Here is a 23,389-nt window from a genome sequence, read left to right as displayed (position 1 = left end):
CTGTGCTGCTTCATTTTCCTGGATTCCATCTGAATTAACTCTTCTTTGGGTCATGATCATTAGCACATTTCTGAATGAGCGGGTCTTTGCATCATGGTGTAATGAGCTCCTAGTACTTAGTCTCTGTAAGGAAGAAGCCTGTAAAAAAGGAATTTGGTGCATTTGTTCCATGTGACAGAAGTCTGTTTTCTGTACCTCCAGCTGTCCACATCGAAAACACATTCCTTCTTCACAGTAATATTCCTTTCTGAAAAACGGGAAAGTGCGGGGAGATGACTGGTGTATAATCGTTCCATCGAAAAACACTCAGCTTAGTCTTGTAAACACATAAACTGATTCTTTGTAAACAAATGTCTTAATTTTCTTTAAACTGAATATTTACAAGTCAAAGATAAAGAAGCTGGATATGTCAAACACATATGGTTCCTATTGCATCAGAGGCTTTCTTAATTTTGGTATTATAATTGAAAAGACATTTCTGAAAGCATGCTAAATTTACAGAAACTAATCTATCTGACTCTCTGTCAGGTCTAGGTTTTATTCTTCCATCTGTCACCACACTCTCAAAACATTTTCCACTTTAAATGTACAGCAGTAACAATATCCCTCATGGACTTTGAATTGCCCTCAATGTTTCCAGTGCTTGATGTGGCAGCGTGGTTTTGGGTAGTTGATGTTGGGGAACTGATGGGGGCTTAGAGGGGAGAGAATTAGCAAGAGGCATCAAGGAAGTAGGGACTATAATTTATTCATAAATTTTTGCCTTATTGCTGGATAATTTATAACACAAAATGCCCTAGGCTAAGGGACAAATTTTCTATGGACATCAGAGAAATACTACATATCTGTTTTAAAATATAGGCTATTCTGTAAATGTCATGAAACAACTACCTGCCTCAGATAAGGCAAAATTTCAGTTTGGCATCCAACAGATGTTCATTTTTCCTCATACAAATACTAGGCAGAAGACTAGTAAGTTTACATCTGAAATAGAAAACACATTTGTATCTTGGGCAGTGCCCTTAGATTTTCTGCTCGTGTGGGCTCTAAGCGCAGGTGCGGGCTCTGCAGAGAGCGGAGCCGTACCCATGTGCGTGCAGGTTGCGGAGGGGTGGGATGTTTCATGGAGCTGAGTCAGAGCCCTTCTGCAGCAGCACCCTGAGCCCTTTTTGGCCCAGGTGCTGGGCTCTGACCTGCTGCAGAGAGTGCACCAGATGTGCCGCTGGCTTTGGTCTGGAACCTGTATAAATCTACCTTTCCCAAGCATACAGAATATTTAACAATAAATTACCTTTTTTTTTTGCTTCGTCAACATGTACAATAAAAAGTCCACAAAGGTTATAGAGGTATTTTTTTTTTTTATTAAATGGAAATACTTGGGTCCAAAAAACATTATGAATCATTCTGGTCTTTTAAGTTCAGGATGCGGAGTAAATTATTCCAAAAATAATGGTAGCCAAATGTCATTCCTTCCAAACATTTGTGTAATATCTATTTATCTGTGGGCAGATGACTGCTATGTATAATCAGAGGCAGACTTTTGTCAAATTGAGACTAAGTAAACACAGCTGAACACAAGCAAGTTGGACTACAACTTTTTTGGGTTTTGCCAGCGCTATTATGACCTTGAAAATGAGTGTTTCTTCAGAACAATCCACTTTCAATATGGGAGAATTCTTAGTGTTTTAAATTAACAAATGTCAATTAGATATTTGTTATGTTTAATTTTATTTTTTTTTGTCCCAATAAGTGAAAAATATGTGTTTGTCCAAAGGAGGGCATCCTTTCTGCTGCTGAGGAAGTGAGACTGTTTTGTAAAGGAATGTTTCTTGCACGTATCTGTGAGAACAAGAACAACAGTTAGATTAAAGCTGTGAACTCATCTGAAGCTTCATTATATAATCAGAGAAAATTTTCTACTGTTTCATTGAAACATAAATGCTATTTTGTTCTAAAAATTGGGCTGTGCAAGCATAGCATTTAGCAGTAGATTTTATACCACTACGTGTCTAGATACTATTTGTATCATCCTTGAAAAAGTAGTACTGCTGTTTATAAATTTTGCCCATTTTTCTAATATTTAATCTCCTACTAAACATTTTCTACAGATCCTGTGTCCTGAGACACAAAAAGAAACAAATCTGATTTAATTGACAAAGAGGAGCACAATTTAAACCTTTGTTTTAATATGCAGATTTTCTGCTTTTGCATTACCAGTCATTTGAACAGAAAACATTTTGCTCCCTTGATTTTAGAGGCCACAGCATTTGAAGTCTCAAGGAGGCTTTGGACAGAAGTCAGATAGGAGTCTTGCTCAAAAATTTGTCTTTCAGTAATGACAGCGAGTCTCATCCATTGCCAATATCTCTGTTTGAAGGCACTTCTTTCAGAGGGATATTTTTTTTGTTTTAAGTTCTGTGTACAAACCAGCTCATGCACCAAATTCGGAGGGTAGGACGCATATCCACAGACAGTACTGTGGCCAGGGAAGACTTTCCCAAAGTCTTCGTACCTCGTATCCACAAGTCATACTTTCCAATCTGCCTTTTTTGGGGGCAGCAATTTCCATTTTCACATTTCTAACAAATTCTTACAACAACAATGACAGTTTAGTGCCAGCAGCCAAGCATACACAGCATGTTGTATTTGATGGGTTGCTACAGTATAGCTTTGACTATACAAACTATCCCAGCAGGTAGTCTTGGATGTTTTTTGAGAGAACCTCAGCAGAATTCTCTTTTCTTCAGTTTTCTCTTCTTGTATCATAGTAGCAAAGTGCAGCTGTAAATGGGGAGGAGGTGGAAGAGGAAGAGGACAACATGGCTGAGAAGCTATTTTAATGGAGAATTGTAAACAGTGGGTATGCCTATACATTTCTATATGGTCCTATACTTAGTTCTCTGTACCAAAATGCAGATTTCAAAAACAAAGCAGGAGATGCTGCTCCTGGGCCTGGCTGAACAATGCAGCTTCTAAACGTGAGCCAAAATCATCTGAAAAAGGCCTTGATGCCAGGTTTTTAGACACTTTGTTGTTTTCCCTGGGCAGCTTCTCCTTGGGGACTAAGGCACTCACTGTGTTGGCATCCTGGTTTTTATTTTGGGATTTCTGCTTCACCACAAAGGCTAATGAGGCTTGTAAAAAATAAAAAAACCCAACAGAATATGCTAGATATCATCTCAGCCTATAATGTGTGCCTCTGGGTGTTTGGAGGGTGTGAGGCAGGTACTAATTGCAAAGCCTGGGACCACCAGACAGAACTTGCCTTGAGTTAGAGCAGCTTGGGGCTGCGTTCGAGGTGTGAGAGGAAGGGGAGAGCCTCGCTACGGGTGGGCAGCACCCTTCAGGGTGCCTCAGGATGCTCCTGTCTGAAATAGGAGTTGCCTAGGAAGTGTTATCAGGAGTATATTTTTAAAAGGTATGCTTAACCTTGAGCTGCGGGTGAGGTTGGGAGTGTATGCCAGTGCTGGCTGAGTCCTGCCTGCAGGCTGGGTGAGCCGCTCTCCCCGAGCTGCTCTGAGGGGCTGGTTTTGCCAACGCCTTGCTGGTTTGTTCATCTGAAGTAAAACGGTTGATGGCAGCCACGTAGGTAGGTTGTGTGCGTGTTTTGTCTGCCCCGATGAATCCGTACCCTCAAATACAATGTTGGCTGGCGTTGCAGGGTCTTTTTGCCTGCTGTTGCAGAAGGAGGGTGGGGAGGAAAGCAGGCATCGTCCGCACACGGGGTTTGCTGCCTCTGCTTTGCCGACCCTTTTCAGGTCTCCCATCAGCTTCTAAAACTGTGATGTATAGGCTGTTATTCTACAGGAAAGCTTTGGCTCACAGGCAAAAGTAAAAAGTGAAAACTTAAAAAATGAAAGAAAAAGCTTTTATTGTTTTAAAAGCAGAAACAGAAGTACTACTAATAGTAGCAGCGAGTTAATTAGAGAACATGCAATGTTCAGTTCACATTGCTTAGAGCCTTTGTGTTGTAGCTGCCTGGCTTGTGTGGCTGCTCAGAGTCCTCTCATCCGTCATCCAGAGGCTCAAAGCCTGGAGCTGGATCGTGTTGGAGTGATAAAAGGATCTCAGGTTTTTTTCACCATAGTTACTCCCTAAAAGTATGAATGTTATTTATGTCAGAAGCACGGCTTCCTGTCTCGTTGCTTTTCTCTCTAGAAGTGGAAGTTCAGGATCTTAATTCTTAAAGGGGAGGTGAGGACGCAAGGCTGTCTGTACAAATACATGGTTGTTGCAGATGCCGTTTGCCCTTAGGAAAGCATCTAAACAGGCCAAGGAAGACACATAAACAAAATACAGAAGTGTGAGTTACTCTGACATAAAGACATTTTGGTTGCTTCCACAGTAATTTCCAACTGCATCTGCATGAAGAATTGCGTTCTATGAATGCAGATATTTCCCATGTTTTTATGCATATAAGTGTAGCCCAGTTTCCCCTGATAGCAAACCCTGCTGGGTGAAGAGTTTGGATTTTTTTGATTTATGGTAACAGGAGGGAAGACTGGTTATTTATACAGGCTGATAAAGCTCTGAGTTGTTTTTGATCTACAGATCTTCCAAATTACTAAAAATTGATATTATTCGAAGCAAGCCAGTTGATTTAACTGTAAATACCATACGGCTTTACCATAAATATGTATGTGTCTTTTAAGTCTCTGATATAGCAAGCTGTTGCAGGAGAGAATTCCGTAATAGAAAACTCCTGCCTCCCAGGAGAACTTATATGAGGTAATGTAAAACAAATACATAGTAAATACAACATTATTGTGTTCTGAGCTTGTCTTGCATATTTTTGAAGCACTGTATCTCTGTGATAACCTGACATTTTTAAACAAAGAGTATTCACGCTATTTAGAGGAAATAATGTTGGGGGGAGCTGCTTTTGGTAACACTGACTTTGATCTAGGAAGCTGATAGCTTCCTAGCTATCAATGGCTAGCAATTCAGTTAGGTTTTAGAGGAGGTTTTTGGCTTTATCTGCTCTTAGATCATATGGAACTGTTGTGACTTGGGCTACACTGGTCAAGGAAATCAATGCCTTTTTTTGGAGAAATATATTTAATAATTCTGGATAATACATTTCCCCCTGTGGTAATAAAGCAATGTGCTTCAATAATTTGTCACTTCATTAGTACAAAGGCATTGATTACTTTTTTATCACTTATTATTTAAAAGATACGCATTAGCACTCTCAGAATTATAACTGCGACTGTTTTAGTTTAGTTGCTATTTAGGAGCCATTTCCAGTGGTCAGTGTAGCTTTTTCAGGTGAGAGACGTTTGCAGTGATCTCAGAGAATTGGCATCTTCACTCAGAGAAACAGCCTGGGCATACTGCCCACGGTTCACATACTCCCTATTTGAAAGCAAATCTGTTTGGCTTGAAATATTGTGGCTTAGAGTCCTCTACAGCTCAGCAATTGCATCTTTGCAAACTGCTCTTCCTGGAATGAATGGCAGAGGGTTTGAATTCGCCTCGTTGTTATGCAGCGTATCCGACGGTTAGAGGAACGGAACAGTAACAATCTCCGCAGCGTCATGGAGCAAGTTTTACAGAGGCCCCCAAAATTGATGCAATTGTGCTATCCCAAGAACTGCAAGCAGTATATTAAGATCAGGATGAGCAAGTAAGCCCCGTCTCTCCGCAGCAATTTTCTGTTACGATATGGATCCATTAATGCGGTGTAGCCCTGCTGTCAGGGCGTTGGCACTGTGCTGTGCCGCGTGGATACACGATGCCCCACTACATGCTGCACGTTTACTCAAGCGTGCCTCAACGTCTGAGTGCGGAGAAGTCTGAATTCAGTCCCGGGTTGTTATCAGTTGACGATGATTCCCTGCTGTTTTCTTGAAAATCGCTGTCTCCAAAAGCAGCAGTGTGTGTTGAATAACAAACCCCTTCACATTCAGACTCCAGGTTTGGGAATGGAGCCAACATTCTTGAAGAATGATTTAGTGGCCAATAAACATCTGCAAAGTCTGTAAGACTGTCAGAAGCAGTAACATTGAAAATAAAGATCATATCAGTAGCAATTCCCCTGTCCTGACAAGGCATTCAGTGCAAATATTTGTTCAGTCATCCTTGCTCTCGTTCTCGTTATCACAGACAGTTTCACATGTTTTGCCAGAAGAGCAATTCCATCTTCTTCCACAAAGCTGTTCACGTCCAAGGCCTTTGCAATATTAAATACTGGCTTACTACTGTCTCAGGACCTCCCACACGTGCTCCTTTGGAGTGCAGGAGCCTCATCGGTCTGACGCAGACTCCTCTGTGAAGGGCTCTTACAGCTTTCAATTAGTGAGCCTCTGCAGTGTTAAGGTTTTGCTGCTTCTTGAGGATTCAAGCTCAGTCTGGCTGATGTGTTACACTGCACCAAGCTCCATCATAGCCAGGATGGTCTTTGAGCTCTTCTAAGTATGACTCTCCTGCAGCGCCATTGAAATTGCACTGTGCTAGGACTTAGCCCATTTTAAATATGAGATTGTCTGGAGAAGGAGGAGGTGTTTCCGCTTCTTCCAAAACCTCTTGACAAATGAGTATGCCCTCCTGAATAATTCTGGGCATTCACTTCTTCTGCTCCCAGAGCCTTCCCGCTTTTGCCTGGTTTACTGCAATGCCTCTCACTTGCTCGGTGAACAGGAAACTGAAAACACAGCCCTTCGTGAGATACCTCCCAGTTTCCTAGAATCTCTGAGGGCCTGTTCAGAAGGTGCCTGGGACTATTTAGGTTTGGGAAGAAATCCTATAATGGAAATAAAAACAATGCAGGTTGTGAGCAGGAGCATGAAGACTGCAATAGCTTCACAAAGGAAAGCAAAGAGAGCAGAACTAAAAACTTGACTCCAGAATAATGCGATCAAACATTAAAATAGTTTTTGTGCAATTGGAGGTGAGAATAATCCACAGGCAACTATTTCCCCTGCGGCTCACTCAGCGGTGTTTCTTCCTGCCTGTTAGTCTGCGTAAAGTCAGGGAGATGTGTGACTACAGCTTTCTGTGTAGGTACTTGTAGTTCACCAGGATGCTGGATAAGGGGTTCTCATCAGATTTCTAGATAGATGAGGAAAGAGATACTTTCCTGGCGTATGTGAGCTGGCCAAGTTCGAAAGAAGCCTCAAAACCTGGCTCACATCCTCACTGGGTGCTCATTGCCACTTCTCTGCTGGCAAAACACTGATGTTTTGTCCAGTGTCATCTGATGTGTTCCATCTGGTTCTTCACAAACTTTATTAAAGTTGTTTTCATAAGAGGTTTTCATAAGAGGTTTTCATAAGAGGTAGAGTTTCACAATCAGGAAACTGAGGCACCAAACAATTACAGTTTTAAGTCCTTTTAGATACCTAAGACGTTATGGATGCTTATGATTTCATGGCACTTTATGCCTTCAAAGCATAGCTCTTCTTGACCTCATTTGCACCTGGGAGTGCTCAGCACTGCTGAAAATGTTGACTGTCAATCACTAACACGATTTACTTGTCGTTGTTAAACCCATTTGACTTAATTTCTTGTGTTCCCCTGCCACAACAGCCTTGGAGTGCTGTGCCATGGCACTGAGGTCATGTTGCTCCAGGTTTGGCCCCAAAGCAGGTCTGTTCCATGCCTTTGTGGAGGGTGATGACCACAGAAAACAGCATGTGTGATGGCATGGCTGTGTTTCACAGTACACTTAGTGGGAAGGCAGACTGCTCAGGCATTCCCATTTTTATCCACACATAATATAGAAACAGATAACAGATATGTATATGCATGAATACATCTGTATCTCCTTAGAGATATAAATAATTTTTAAAATTTCACCTATAATCCCTTGATTTGCACGATCTATTGTGCAACAGTTGTCTGGAGTTACTGTGAGGTTCTTTTGCAGCCTACAGCCCTTTCTTTGGCTGTTTCACTGTTGGAGCCCTGTATGTGCTTATGCGCTTCCTTACAAGCTGCTTGAATTTTTATGCTTGTGATCACCCAGAGCGCAATAAGTTTGATACATAACTTAGGTGCCTGAGGTTTAGTATTTGGACGTAAGTATTGTGCACATCCCTGTACCCTAATAGAAATAGCTGTGTTTAAAAAGATCATATTTGTCAGTGTGTTACAGGGGAGTGAAAGAAACAGTGAATTTCCTCTCCCTGACAGACTTATCCATTCTTTACTCCATGCTGCTGGCTAAACACAGCCTGGAAATCAGTTCTGGCATTCACTTACAAGTTCCTCCACTTGCCTGAAAATACAGCACCTTGTAATTTAAATTGCCTTTTTGCAGCACATGCCATGTCTGAGCCTGCTTGGCTCCCAGGGGCAGGAGAGGAGCTGGCTCCCGCGAGCGGGGCCGTGGGGAACCAGGGGGCACATTTCTCCAAATTGTGCAGGAGGCTTCTGAAAATATCCTGTGCGCACACATTCATATCATAACGTTACACTGCATATGTAGGGTCTGCTCCCAAACCCACAGCCAACTAGCATAACAAAATCAGATTTTACTGCTGTAGTGTCAGCCTAGGGTTGAAATATGGCTTTGAAACCCTCCCTTTCACCCTGCTTTTTTTAATGAAAAACAATCGGGCTGGAGTGTAATGGTGCTTACCCTGGCTGTATTCAACTTTAGCTTTTTACTTTTAAAGCCTTATTTTAGGCTTTAAGAGCTCCCAGTTAAACTTTTTAGATCCAGAGTGAAAGCCTGAATGTGCCTGCTTGCACAACAGCAAGATTCCTGAGTGGGAAAAGGATATTTTCGTATGAAAAATAAAGAAAATTAACACAGTGCTATGTTTTCTCCCTTCATACTCCTTACTCTTCTTTTTCTTAATGAATCTTCATATGCCATTTTCTCATTTCCCTTTTTCTTAATATCTCCCATGCCCTTTCCTTTGTTTTTTTCCTCTTTTCCTTTCTGTTCTTTTCTTTATTTCACCCTCCCCTTTCCCTGCTGCCTAACTTAGTTTCCGCTGTTAACCCATAATGGTTCGCAATAGGAGGGCTGACTACTTGATCCTTCCAGTTAGCACAGCACACCCCAAAAAATGAAGCCTTAGGGCAGATATTTGTTGATCCATTATAAAATGCATGTGGGAGGCTATCACCAAGGAATCTGACAGCATTACACTATTAATTACGTGCCAACTCAATGAGGAAAGATTTGATTTCAGTCAGCTTTGCAGCAAACTTAAAAAGAAAATAATACCATACAACCATCAGTTTGTTAACAGCTCGCCTCCAACGCTACACAGCCTTGACTCCCATTTTAAGCTCTGCTAAAGTCTGGCTGAAAAACAAGTCTCACTCAGTGCCCTGCATCTCACCAAGGAGAACACACTGTCACTGGTCATGGGAAATTTAGAGTCAGCCATGACAGCCTGAACAATGAAGTGATTTACACCAGGTTTGTATCTAGTTTGCTAAACTCATAAATTCTTACATGCAGGTGCATAGCCCAAGACTGTAAGAGCATTTGCACCATGGCTACTATTGTGGGGGGCTTTCTGTACACTTATTAATGCAAATGTTAATATAGACTTGTAAAATCAATTCTCTTTTATGGTTTATAAAATACACCTACCCCAGTCTCTGTGGGCATGTACACTCATTTTATAAAAATCACATGTATTAAAATGTAACTAGACGCCTACTCTCCCCTCAGCAGGCTCCTGGCTGCACAGATGAAAAAAGTCTTCAAGTTCCTAGGTATTCAGGAAAAAACCTTGAGTGGTACCAGTCCCTCATAGTTAATGCTTATATCTGATGTTGTGGTGCGAGAAGCAAGTTTCAAAGAAAGATTTCCCTGAAAAAATTTGGTCTGTGGCATGATGGCAAAGGGACATTTCCAACATTGACAAGACCCAACCTATGAGTCTTAATAGAAGCGGTCAGATCAGGGCTAAAGCTGTTCCTGGAAAAAAAAACACTGGGAGAACAGGGGAAAACAGTCATGTAGTTGTCACTGTGAACATAAATTGTCATTATGCAGCTTGTTCATCTGAAAGGATGTAACAGCTGATGACAGGTCAGTTGTTATCCTTGGTGTCACTGTGAAGCCAAAGGAGTGAGGTAAATGGGATTGTGGGGCTGACTTCTTTATGAGCTGCTCCATAACCTCCTCCTGGAAGAAAGAGAGAGCAGTGGTAAATGAAAGCTTCGCTGAAAAGGAGTTCTCTAGAGCCTGGGCCCAGAGCTTGTTTGTGCAAGTTTCTGACAGTTTTCCTCCTCCCACTCAACAAAAATACGTGATAATAAATCTTTGCTGGTGGCAATGCAGTACGCCCCTGCAATCGGAGCAGCTGTGACTGGTATCATGTGCACCCCCAGGTCACACAGCCACAGGTCATCTGAATCTCCAGTGAGGACTTTGGTCCCTCTGCTGAAAGCACGGGCACTGCTAGCCCCAGCTGTGTGCCTTCACACAGACCTGCCCAGCCCGGGACCTGCTCTGGGCACAAGTGGCTTCACGAGGGACAATGCTGAGAGGATCCCCTGTGGAGGTGGCCCGGGGTCTGTGGGAGGTCAGCCACGGGGCTGAGTTGGGAGAACATTTCTGTAGGAGACTGTGTGGTTTGACGTCTCTTCCAGTGTGAACTTTCCTGTCTGTGCTGCTCCATAATTCATCCTTAATAGAGCTGATGTCCCTGAGGAAACCTGGGAGGATGGTGCAAAAGGAAAAGGATTTTAAGAGTTTCTGGGCTGGACTAGATGAGTCCTGTCTGTGTGTAGAAAAGCTTTGGCAGTGTGAGTCGCTGGCTGAGTAGTATTCATGTTCAGAAACTCATTTATCTGTTCACATCAGACTCAAAATGGGAGCCCAGCAAGTGTAAGCATGGAAGGGCCAACTGCTACTTCCTCCAATTCAAGTTAGAGGAGCTGAGGTTTGATGTGCTGGGGTTCTTCAAAAGATAGACCAAGATTAACGGACATTTCTTGTAAGAGGAAAGGGCCTGGCCTGGTGCTCTGGGCTACAGTTTCCCCTCCCTGGCACTGCTGAGCAGCCTGAGCTAAGCCACCTTCCCTCCCCAGATGTGGGTGACCACTGGTGATGTGGTGCGATTCATGGTTTCCTTTGGGTTCCTTTAAGAGGAAAGGAGCTGTGTCAATGCAGAATAGTACAGGAATAATAGCTCCAGTTAACCCAATTTTGTTCTTGGAGAGCCAGAGATCTGAAAAGTTGTACGTGCCCTGAAACAGTCAAGGTGTGCGTGTGTGTGACCTACAAAAATACCTCATTTCACCACTAATTTACTCACACATGTAAACTTCATTTTTCATTCAGCTGCCCCAATTTATTTCCTGTTCCTCCCTCTTTTTCCTCTTGCTTGTTTTGAAAATCCTGGTCAACACATGTTAAACCTGAGTCTCCAAAACCAACAAAAGAAAGTTCAGGAGAGGCAGTGAGAGAAACAGCTGAATAACATTGCCAATTTTAAAATGAAGATAAGTTATACAGGACCTTTTACTGAACCAACAAATATTTTATAGTGTTCACCATTTGGGGCCAGCAGTTCTTTTTTCCCTCTGTTTTGAGCTAGAATAGAAGGTGTGTAATTCGCCAGGAATCTGCATGTTTAAGTAGCTTCAAGAAATATGGTGGTTGTGTGGGACTGACCTATTGTGTCTTGACTTCCATTTTTTCTCTACTACATAATGTTCTGTACCTTTTCCTCTCTTGTCTCGTTCCCTCATTCACACATTCTTTCCCCTGTTGAATTCAAGCCATCTTTGCTTTGTCAGTGTTACCTGATAACACAAAGCAGGGTTTTAAGCCAGTTGTTGCGGTTCGGCTTGAGCTGTATATAACACCGAGCAGGGGAGCAGAGTGGATGTTTCTTGGTCCTACGTAAGTGGTTGGTCTTTGCTTTGCTGTTCCCGGCAGGACCTTTAGGTGAAGTCAGTTCATCACCACACACGTCTGATATTCTTAGGTCAGAATTCTTAGATCCAAAGAGTAAAACGTAACTGTAATTAACATTACTTAGCATACCCCTGGAGTCGTCCAAGTATATAAAAGTTATTTGTCTGACTCGGTGAATGGTAAGGGCCTGAATTATTCTGAAATACTTGAACGTGCCACAAGCGCCACGTAGCCAGGGGTTGTCTGTGTTGTAAACTGTATGTGCTAGAGCATTTATGCTCTGGCTTTCGCCTCTAGTATTGGATACACTGTGTGAAAGGACAGTGTGTATATACTTAGATGTATGTCTTCTTGTGAATTATTGGTATATTATTTTGACAATAATCAGGGGTAGTGGCAATGTACTTGAGGTAAGTGATGCTCTTCTCTTGTCCGGTTTAAGCATGGTTTGCCTGCAAGAACCCCAGGGTTTATGTTGTTTGGGTTTATGTTGTTATGTCTTTTTTGAACAAAAGAAAATATGTTAAATACAGGTGAAATCCTGGAAAATTTTACTCTTAAATGCTTTGTAAATGGTCAAAGTATTGCCTAGGCATGTTGCCTTTGGACTTCCGCGACTCATTTCCATCTCTGCTAAAATGGTACTGCCAGCTACTTTGCAAGAGAGCTGTCATGATCAGACAGTGAATATTTATGAAGAAATTTTGTGGTGAAAAATATAATAAAATATGCTACATATATTATTAATAATTAAGTGAGTCCTGAAAAATACCATACCGTATCACAAAGCTGGTATTGTCTGGTGACTACACTCTTGGCACTGTGTGCTACAGTAACCTGTATACTGAAAACTCATACTAAAGGAAAGGTATACAGGATTCCATTGATAAGTGATTTATAATGACTTCCTATTATAAACAATAGGGAACAAATATCCCGCCTTGCTGGCTTCTTTGGGTGAATGGTGAGAGCAGAATGAGACATTCCTGGCCAGTCAAAAGCTGATTCTCGGGATGCTTGCCACTGGGAGCAGAATGAAGCACCAGAAAGTGAGGTATAAATGACAGTCCCTATTTATAAGTGATTGAGTTTCCATTGTCATAGTGCTTAAAAATTTCCAGGTGTAGAGCAAACAACCACCATTTTAAGTGATGTCCAAACTTGTGACAAAAAGGTGTTTCTGATGTTTAGTATTAAAGAGCCTTACTCTAGAATCTCAATATATGCTGAAAGCCTACCAACACCCTGTCACAGGCAGCACGTTGGTTTCTGAGAGAGAACAAACTGCTTGCAGCCGCAGCTTCTTTGGGGGGTTCAGGCAATAAATATGCTATTGAGCACAACTGTAGTTTGTTTCAGAAAGTTATTTGCGCTGGCCAGTGGTATGCTGTTGATAAACTTCAGTGTACACCCTATCACATAAGTCTCGGGAGCAGTGTGGAGTATAATAATGCATCAACATTGGCTTTCTCTGGAGTCACTTGACACAGTGATCTAAGCTTTACAAGTCTATACGAGTTGAAATTTGTGCGGCAGCCTGCCTTGGTCCAGCTAATGATAAGACTACACTTTTTCAGGAGAGAGCAGAGGTGGTTCCCATCTAAGGTGTGTAAACCACAGCATGTGGAGAGGACAGCTATGCTGCATCCTTGGTACATTATATAAAGTACTGCCTCTCCTGTAGTGAGAGTGGGCTCATGTGTGAAGTGTGAGGTCTACCTGTCAGCACTTGCTCTGGAGTGAGTTCTTAGCTAGGGCTACTTGGGAAGAACTGGTATGCTCCATCATTTTTCCATTCCTTCTGTCACCGTTTCCAGAAGTTACCCAGTCCCAGTGCCATTTCCTCATTGCCTCAGAGAAGATATCTAGGAACATGTTGTGCGATGGTCAAGAAACTAAATGCTGTTCTTCAATAATACTCATGAAACAGTCTCACCAAAATGTTACTTTTGCAGTTGAAATAGACCTTGCACTTGTTGTGCAGATACTTCAAATATCAAAAGCTTTAGTTGGTAGTCAGGAGTAGAGCAGGTAGATAGCAAAAGATGGAGAAAAAACCTAAATGTCAGGGAAGATTCACCCTTTTTTAATTAAAAAAAATAAATCTTACATGTTTTTGTCATATATGTTTCCTCTCTTGTCAGTGAAGGGCCAGACATTGCTAGACTGTGTTTCTTTCAGGCTGAGTTAAGCAGTTATGGCTATAGTTGCAGCAGTTTGATCTTCAAAGGAGAGATACGGTCCTCCCCTCATCTACCTCCCAGCACATCCACATGGATGATAATGCTGCCCAAAGGGAAACAGCGGGAGGAGGTGGCTATAGAAGAGGGTTTCTGTGTTAAACATGAGGGTTGGAGCCACTCCTTGGAGGACGTCTCCATTGTTTGTGGATCAAGTCTGGACAACTAGCCTGGATAAAGATACACGATGGCAAATTCATGGCAAGTGAGGTGAACCCTACTCTTCCTTTCGAGTTGGATCAAGTTGTTTTGGCTGGCAAGATGCCAAGGAGAGCATGAGGAATGGTCTTGGTCTCTCTCAGTGTCGTTGTCCCCAACTAAAAACCAATGGTAATACTTATTTCCTTCACTAAGGCTGGTCAGACAGATGTGAGTTGCTTGGATGCTATGGTAGTGCAAACCAGGATATGCTGTCAGAAGTTTGGTACAGCAGAAAAGGATTTTTGGCAAGAAAAAGGGGCCCTGTGCTTTGAAATGATGGATTTTCAGACTTCATTGTACTAACATGCTTTTACAGAAGTTATTAGCAAGAGCTTTGCAAATTATCAGTGATGGTTTTATTGTAACCCAGTTTTGAGTTTCTTTGACACAAATCATTTGTCTAAAAAAAACATTAAAAAAAAAGACTTGTAATTCAGGAAAAAACTTTAGCAAGGTTAAAGAATTAGAAGCTCTTTACTCTTGGATTTTATTTTTTAGCTTTGCTCCTGCTTTTTTATGCCACGGGCAAGCCACTTTCTTAGAGCTGGCTAAACACCAGTAAAAAATATTTGCAAATACTCCTTCAAATAAACGATGGAATTGGAATGTGTGTCACCATTCACACCTACTTTCCTCAGAAGTTTGTACAAGCAATTTTTTTGTTCATAGGAAATATTTTCCAACAGCAAAAGAAACTGACAGATGCTTGGGAGAAGTGTATTTATATCCCAGTTTTCTCTGGCAACAACTTTCTCTATTACTTGCCCTTTCCATTTCTATACCTACTTACCTATTCAGTCCTAAACCTCCCCTTTAAAATTGTCTGTATTTAAAAAAAAAAAGGCTGAAAATTTATTTGTAGCCAAGTACAGCATGAAGAAGACGAATTTTGGTGTCAGTCAGTACTGCTCCCTGGATCAAATGTTTCTTTTTTCCTTGGTTCCCTCTTCTCTGCGTAAGTTGAACTTCTCACTCTTGAATCTTATTCAGGCATTGCTCTAGGAGAGCTTAAGAGATACTGATTTAAGATGTGCTGTTTTGGAACAAAATGTAAACCTTGGTCACTTATGGACATTTATTTATAAAGCTGCTTTGTGAGAGGATGGAGACCTGCTAAGTCAAACGGCTTAGGCAGACATCTGACTTGTGTTACATTATGGCTGGCCTCCCTGCGTTTCTTTGGTGAGACCATGGTCTTCAGTGGTCGCCTCCAAGTGCTGGAGAGTGCAGCGAGGCTGAGTTGTTCCACATGGGTTGGCTGTGGGAGAAAACGGGCTGCTGGTCAGTGATGAGCGAAGCCACTCGGAAGCGGAGAGCTACCAAGGCTTGCAAGTGCTTGGAGACCTACTGGAAGCTCTGTTTAAAGAAAAGATCAACTTTTAATTAATAATCTAATGGAAATCTACCACTGAGGTTGATTTTTAATTGGAAATCTAGCCTCATAAAGAGATGCATTACTTAATGAACTTTATGCTTCGTTTAGGGGCTGTTTGGGTCTGGTAGCCACGCAGCTCATGCCGTTGCAGTTTCTTTTGTTCAGCTCGTCTGCCACAGTCCTTGCAGTTACGCATCAGCTTCTCGCTCCTCTATAATGCGTTTCTGTGTCAGGACAGCCAGCCCACTGAACAGAGCTTCCACATTTCTTTCTGGTAAATATTTCTGGCTTCTCTGCCACGTGAGGACTTCGTGAATGAACAAATGTGACTCCTGACAGGAAAGTGCAGCTTATGCCTGTGATGCAATTTCATCTTTGAAGGCTCTGACCCAGGAGCGCTTGTTACTTGTATCCTTCTCAGCTGCCTCTGGGACCAAGCCACAGCCTGGGAAAGGGGCGCACTGAAAACCACACGCATCATGCGTGCCTTGGGTGAAAGTCCTATTTTTAGTGCATACAAGAAGGCATTCAGTAAAAGGGAATGAAGCTGATTTTTATTTTTAGGTTCTGCAATTCCTTATGTCCTCGGGATTTATGTTTTGAAAAAATAGCTCTATCACCCTGCGAAAGGTAGGTGAACCTCCAAGACCAGCTTTATTCTCACTACTGCCAAGATAACCTTTTCCCAGACATAGGCTAGTGTGGGATGTGCTGGGCAGGGTTCAGCACCAGTTCTGCCAGTGCGGTTCTGGTGAAGCTTGGTGAGGTACTGCCTCACCAAAGCCTGTTCCACTAAGGTCATGTCTCGGGAACCTCCCCACAGCATTTTTTTTGACATATGCCATGTTCCAAGCGAGTGTAGATTTCTCCAAGCAGACACTTACATGGCCCTTTATATGTGTTGAAACAAAGATTTTATTTGGAAATCTGGTATCAATTTTGGAATTAATCTTTAGTTATTTTTCCATATACCTGTTCCAAGATCTTGCTTATTTTAAAGACTATTGAAAGAAAATAGACTTCTTTTTTTGTTTTCAGAAACTCTGGAGAATGGACCAAATAAGTGTGAAAGGTGAGTAAGGGACTTCACCATTTCCCAATAATAACAATAACAACAGTAACAACTATTATTATTATAATAATTGTTATAATTATAATTATTGTCATTATTATATCATTATTATTACTACTGTAGTTTTCCTGACATCAGGTATCTATGTAAGCTGTACATGTAAGTACTTGTTATTGCTTGAATCTAGCGCAGCTAACAGAAAAGGCACCAGCAAAGATGAAACATACTGGAAGGAGATCAACGCAGCTATGGCCCTAACGAACCTTGCCCAGGGGAAGGATAAACTGCAGGGAACTACCAGCTGCATCATTCAGAAATCATCACATATATCAGAAGTAAAGACTGTTAAAGTGCCATTAGTTCAGCAGTTTTAAGAGATGGGTCTTTTTTTCTGTTCCTGTCAAATGGACATTTTCCTCACAGGATTGTTTTTCAGCAAAATCAGATTCACAGAAATGAGGCAAATGTGGAAAATAGGCCCCCTTTTACAGTATGGTCAATTTTAAAAAATAATATTCCTTCTGACTCACGTTTTCATTGTATTAAATGAAATGTTCAATTGCTTCTATAAAAGGCATGTAAATTATAAAAGAACTGTTTTTATCAAAACATTAACTTATTTTATGTTAATCAAAGTGCGCATAAGATGTTTGCATTGCTATTACAGTAAGTGCCTTGCTTTCAAAAAATAAGCTATAACGTGGGCATAGTACAGCAGTATTATGCCTCAAAATGACAATGCCATAATGCTTAAACTTTGTATGTTATACCAAGTGGGCTTAAGCAGCCTAGGGCTAAACACATTACTGCTGGAGGCCCTGGAGAGTTGTGCTTTTTTGACTTGTACAAACTGACGAGTCTTAATGAAATTGCTACATCGTTTTCTCTCTCTTTTTTTAATCAACAGTGTTATAAAAAATGTAAAGTATGTTTTGTCGAAGTGACAATGAGGTTGTTATGCATGTTTCTTACCTGTATATGCAGTATATTAAAATACCAAAATCATTCCTTTGAAAAGTGCAATACTCTAGAACACACAAATTTAGGAAGTAAGTTAATTGTTCAGATTCTTTTGAACTTATACATATGCTCCCAGCTGTGTTGCTCATTAAAGATTTCTAGTGGAGAAGGTTCTAGCCAGACTAGCTGTAAATTCAAGTTGAATTTCTATACGTTTAAAGCTTTGCTAGTGACTTACTGAAGTTTTGGTAGAAGTAAAATTGATTTCGTCTTGTACAAAACTAAATCTATAGAGCCATTTATTATTTGCAGTGGAGCTCAGAAAAGTTTCCATGGTGGAACTTATTACTTTAATGTGGTTTAAACATTTTTATTGTGTAGGTACTGCGTAAAATGGGGACAGCTGATTGACAGTTCACATTTCAGTGAGAAAAAGCTATAATGTAAGCTATCGAAGCCCAAACTAGAAATACAAATGGGGAATGAAACGTTGAAAAATCTCAGCATGTAACATGGGGAGGGGTTTTAAGTAGATACTAAACCATGTATTATATGTCACATCTCGACTGCTATCGAGCGTAATAACTAGCATAAAACAAGGTTTATTTTTAGCTTTTATTGGGAGGTGTACAAGTTATTCTAAAGTCATATAACAATAGTCTAATGAGGTTTACAGTGCTTAAATAAACAGTGGCAAAGCCAAAACCAATTTGTACTGAATCAGTTACAGAAAACTGGAAAAGAGCTGATTGTTGCTAGGATTTGAAATTTTTCCTGTGGGTATCCTGTCAGGTTTTTTCCTACTTATCCCTTTCCTTGTTTCTGTTTTTGGTGAGCCATGAATGAACAAGACAAGACTTTAGTCCTGCTCCCATGGAGTTTAATGGCAGAACTCCCACTTCAGTGGATGCAGGAACTGTGCTAACGATGACACTAACTTGCAAGTAGAAGCTGTTCCAGTTGCACTAAAAGAGTCAAGATACATTGCAAATATCAGCCTTGGTGTGACTTCTTAGGAAACTTCTTGATGTAACATAACATGTTCTTGGGTTTATTTAGTGTACAATGAAAATGATTTGATATGAAAATATTTTGTACATATATATTTTTACTTTGTTTTCTAAATTGCTGATTTGCATTGACTTAAAGTGCCAAGCAAGAAATGTATGTCATGACTGTATGAACAGTTGAAGTTGAAGTATGTGTTTTACTGACTTGCATCATTATGTGTCTAAGATTCCATTGCATTAATTTTTGATACTTTACTGGATTTTGACATAATAATGTGAGTTTATAACTAATAGCAGAGAGTTAATACTTCACTTTTGTTCATACTATTATAAGTTATTCTGGTATTAAATATTTTGTGACAATAAATTGATGGTTTTGACAAACTTTTCTGTTAGAAATATTCACAGTGTTTTTGTCTGTTTAAACGACAACAAAATTTATCATGTTAAAAAGGTACTTTTTGGGACTTCTCTGGAGTTAAACTGGAGAAGACAAGCCATTCTATAAACAACTTGTTTGTGGTTCTTTTTTTAAATTATCAAAGCACAAAGAATAATCTGTAAAACACATCAAGTGGGTTTAAAATTTAAGAAATACTTAGCATAATTTCTTGTTACTATTTTCTTTAATTTATTTTTTTCTACTGCTGCTTTAGAGTTTTCTGAAAACACAAATTCTAATGAATTATGTATGTGTCTTTTTTTAAATAACAAATATCTTGATCAGTGCTGAGCCAACAGCTAATGAAGACTCAATAATTATTTATGATATTGGAAAACCAAACATTACTACTATTGCTCTTCTTTGTTTCAACATATGTAACCATTTTAGTAAAATAAATAACTGCAAATAACATCTTGCTGGTTTGAATTAAATATTTATTTACTTGTGCTTGGTCGTTTGCATTTCAGGTTTCCTGTTATAGGCAGAGTTCCTCTGTACTGGGATGCAAGTATGTGACGGACAAAGCAAAACTGGAATGCTAGTCTTTTGATTGATACACCTTGTGGTGCACGGTTTTGGAAAGTAGTTTAGCACATCCCTGATGAGAATGACTCGAGTTTAGGCTAATGACTGCTAATGACAACACGGTATGATGCTTATAAATCCTTCACATTGGAGGAGTGCAGACAGAAGCTGTAGCTACTCACAGCCCTGAGTCACTGGAGAAGGTCCGTGAGCTGGGAAAGACTTTGGTCATTTAGGGTTTTTTATGAGTATAGGCTACATTTGTGTACAGCAGTATGTGTGGATACACTTCAGCTGTGGAGCCTTCAGCCCATCTAGAAGTTCAGTGCTCGTCGTAATGAGAGCTCAGTGGAACTGGGCTTCTCTGGTTGCATGGGAGGGGTGATAACTAAGGTTTTGATGGGCAATCGGCACTTTCAGGTTTTATGTCCTGCTTATCTATGATATATGTGTACCACTGTAACATCTGTGGCCATTCAATGGGTCAGTGGAGATTTGGATATTCAGTGGATATGCGTGTTCCGAGGGGGTGTGTGCAGCCTGACTTTTGCTGTTGGGAATGCAAAGAAATACTCGCATCCTAATGATGCTGAGCTTCCTGACAGTGACTTTGTACTTGAGTCTGAAATGAAGAAGCCAACTCATTCTGCTCCCACCTATGCTGTCACATCATGTGCAAGAGCTGAGCACGCCCAACCACTTAGAAACTATCGACAGTAAGGAGAGCTCCAATTTTACCAGGTTGCTCAGTAGTTAGAATATATGTTGGGGTCAGGACTACAGTCTCCTCTTCCAGCATCATACAACGGCTACAACCACTGAGCTATAGTTCTCACTTTGCGTCGTTTGTTCTCATTGGTGGTCTAATGTATAAATACATACACCAGGTGAAGCAGTTCCACCAAGGAGACTGATAGCAAGTCCTGGGACGACACATGACACTGTTTCGAGGACATCTGATAATTTGGTGGCTTAAGTTTTAACTGGGAGTTTGGTGAAGGATGGCAGCTAGAGTTAGTTGCCCACATGGAAGTGCACGAAGTAACCACTGCGCTGTGGCTTAGAAGGAGAAGATAGGGAAGGGATGTTGGTAGCACCTCTGTGCTGTGCAAGGAAGAATGGATGTAGCTTAGGCTAAGGGAAAGGCTATGTGAGCTTAAACCTATTTCTTCATTAGCTCTTTACTCTGCTAGGTTTTCATTATGTGCCCTGGCTTGGATGAAAAATGCTTTTATCCACCTAGACTATCCCTCAGTGGAGATGCACAGCACTGAATGTGGGTAGTGGGCTGCCTGCTAAGGCACTGCCAAGCAGCAAGGCTGTACCCACCAAACTCGGACCTTCCTTCAGGAATCCTTCCAGAGGTTTTCAGGCTCAGTGATGCCTCTGGGTGTTTTTTTTTGGTCTTGAGGAAGCCCTGGGCCATATTCCCCTGCATGACTTCCAAGGACTGGATGAGACAGGTGTATCTTCTGGTAAGTCACCCATGTGGGGTGGAAGATAAGAGTAAGCTTGACTGGTCATCCAACCTCCCAAAGCTGCAACAAAGCTCCTGTAAACTGAGCTCCACCAAGGCTACATAAGCCTTACTCATAATTTCCGCATGCAGAAGAGCACTGAGGACCTCAGAGCAGCCCTGACAAAGCTGGGCTCCCAGTAATGCCAGGAGAGAAAAGCAGTTAGAGCAGCAAAGCTTGTCACTGCTCCTCAGGCTGAGCACTGCCTGAGATGCCCACCTGCTATGTGGTAAAGGGAAGGGTGCAGCTGTGATGGCTGGCTTTCTCACACATACCAACATTTTTTGCTGTGAAATCTCACATTCTGCTACAAAGCCTTCAACTCAAGTTGTGCTTCCACTCCATCTTTAGTGTGACTACATTTTCTTAAATCCTGACCTGTTACTTGCAGGAGAATGAAGCCCAGACTTGGCACTGACTGAGGACACCAAACCGTCCAGTACTCCAGCTCTTAAGTCCAGTGGACACCAGCAGCCATAGTGACAGCTTCAAGCATGGCAGACCCGTTTTATTCCTGTGTTACTATGAACAATCTGTGAGACTCTTGGAGAATCAGAAAGAACCTCAGAGGGATCCAGGCTTCTAAGCTAATACATCCAAGTGTTTCTGAAAGTCTGAAGGCCAAGGCATGTTTCCATGGCCAAGCACAGACAGTTGCATGCCTCCTTGGAGCCAGTTGGACAAAAACATGGCCTAGTTCAGAAACTGGGTAACCAATTTTGGCATCAAACCTGAGCTGCTACCTCAAGGACCCCAGCAGAGCAGGGACTGGACTCAGCACGGTACAAATATGTCTGTGCAGCTTTTGGACCCTTCCTTGTTCCATGCATTCACTCGTCTGCAGCAGTGTCCTAAAATTTCTCTGTGCTGTGGTACAGCATTTCAAAGAGGACCATAATACTGCTTATGCAGAGCAATTTGTAGAAGGACACTGATAGGTGGGAGCTGCTCTGGTGAAACACTCACCTAGCCTAGTTAGCCAGGGCAGGGAAGTGAGATGAAGCATGACGCCAAGGGTTCAAGTGCCTGAGAGCTCTGCTTTGCCACGCTCCAAGGGAGGCTGCAAGAATCCCGCCTGGATGTGAGTTCACGTTGTACGAGCCAGTTTGCCAGTGTCTGAGTGTGCTTGCTCCCCGTTAGCAGCAGAATTGAGACCCAAATCAACAGCTTTCTCAGTGCTGGGTTGCTGAGACAATGTTTAGTTTTGGGCCCCATCTTGAAACTTCTCTTGTTTAACATGAAGGGAGGAGGTTGGCTAAAACACAAGTTCCTTTGTGAAAAAAAAAAAAAGAAAAAAAAAAAGAAGAAGAAATAGAATAAAAAAAAAGAAGTGGAAAAGAGACATGAATGCCTAATGCAACAGAAAAAAACTTCCCAGACCTCCTTAATGTTGCTGTTATGTCAGCTTTGGTTATTGGCAGTGGAAGTGGTTACTGGCAGCGGAAGTTAGACCTGGCTCGAGGCTAATATAACTCACGCACCTGACTTTTTCAAAGGAGCTGAGATCTGGTTTCTTTATAGATGGGCTTTTTTTTTCATTTGTGGTGTTGGTCCCTTCTTCAGATTTTCTTAACTTTCCTTTCAGCTGTTTTTGGACTTGATTTTCCTTCTATCTTTCTTCCTGCCTGAAAGATCTCCTGTTACATACAGACAGCAATGGGCTTCTTCATGCCAAGGCTCCTGCTTCTGGCTTTGCAGTTTCTAGGGCCATATAGGTGAAGGCTGTGTGATTCAACAAGCTGATGTTCAGTGACAAAGTCTGGTATCTGCCTTCTACCAGCCCAGGGCCAGTGAACATACCAAGTCTCAGGAGCATGCAACAGAGGCTCTTCAACCAACAAGCTCCACCATCTATCACTTCACTCCTAACTACTACTGCTTTTGGCTATCTTAACTCCCCAAAGGACTGTCAATTTAACCATAACTACCTAAGAACTGCCAAGTCTCATTTTATGAGCTGCTGTTGAGAGTTTAGCTATTTAAGGCTAATTTTAAACAATTTTTATTGGTACTTCGTGGCATGTGCCTGATTTACAGTGCTGTAAATAACCACAAATTAGGGACATTTCTTTCTTTATGGTAAAGGTACATTATCTTGAGCATAAGAAAGATAGTTTGTTGGTGGACTTCAGACCCTTTTCCACCACATGCTTTCTGTGTGAGCCCAGGCAAGCTTTGTCCATGCAGAGGAGCTCTCTCTCTCCTCTGGGG

The 23,389-nt window shown here is 41.5% G+C and overlaps 1 protein-coding gene across 1 annotated transcript in view; it reads left to right on the top strand.

The window, feature by feature from the left end:
* Window positions 1–17,095, top strand: part of MKX (mohawk homeobox) — a gene marked incomplete at its 5' end in the record, with an annotated part of 42,014 nt that extends 24,919 nt beyond the window's left edge. Inside the window, 2 exons of the mRNA XM_009865649.1 lie at window positions 16,688–16,721; window positions 16,909–17,095. Coding sequence (XP_009863951.1) covers window positions 16,688–16,721; window positions 16,909–17,095 — 221 coding nt within the window. The remainder of the gene's footprint in view (window positions 1–16,687; window positions 16,722–16,908) is intronic.
* Between the last annotated feature and the right edge of the window lie 6,294 nt (window positions 17,096–23,389).

The sequence above is a fragment of the Apaloderma vittatum genome, unplaced genomic scaffold, assembly GCF_000703405.1.
Source record: "Apaloderma vittatum isolate BGI_N311 unplaced genomic scaffold, ASM70340v1 scaffold39962, whole genome shotgun sequence".
Lineage (NCBI taxonomy): Eukaryota > Metazoa > Chordata > Aves > Trogoniformes > Trogonidae > Apaloderma > Apaloderma vittatum.
The sequence above is the reverse complement of the archived record's forward strand: the minus strand, read 5'-3'. Positions and strand labels throughout refer to the sequence as shown.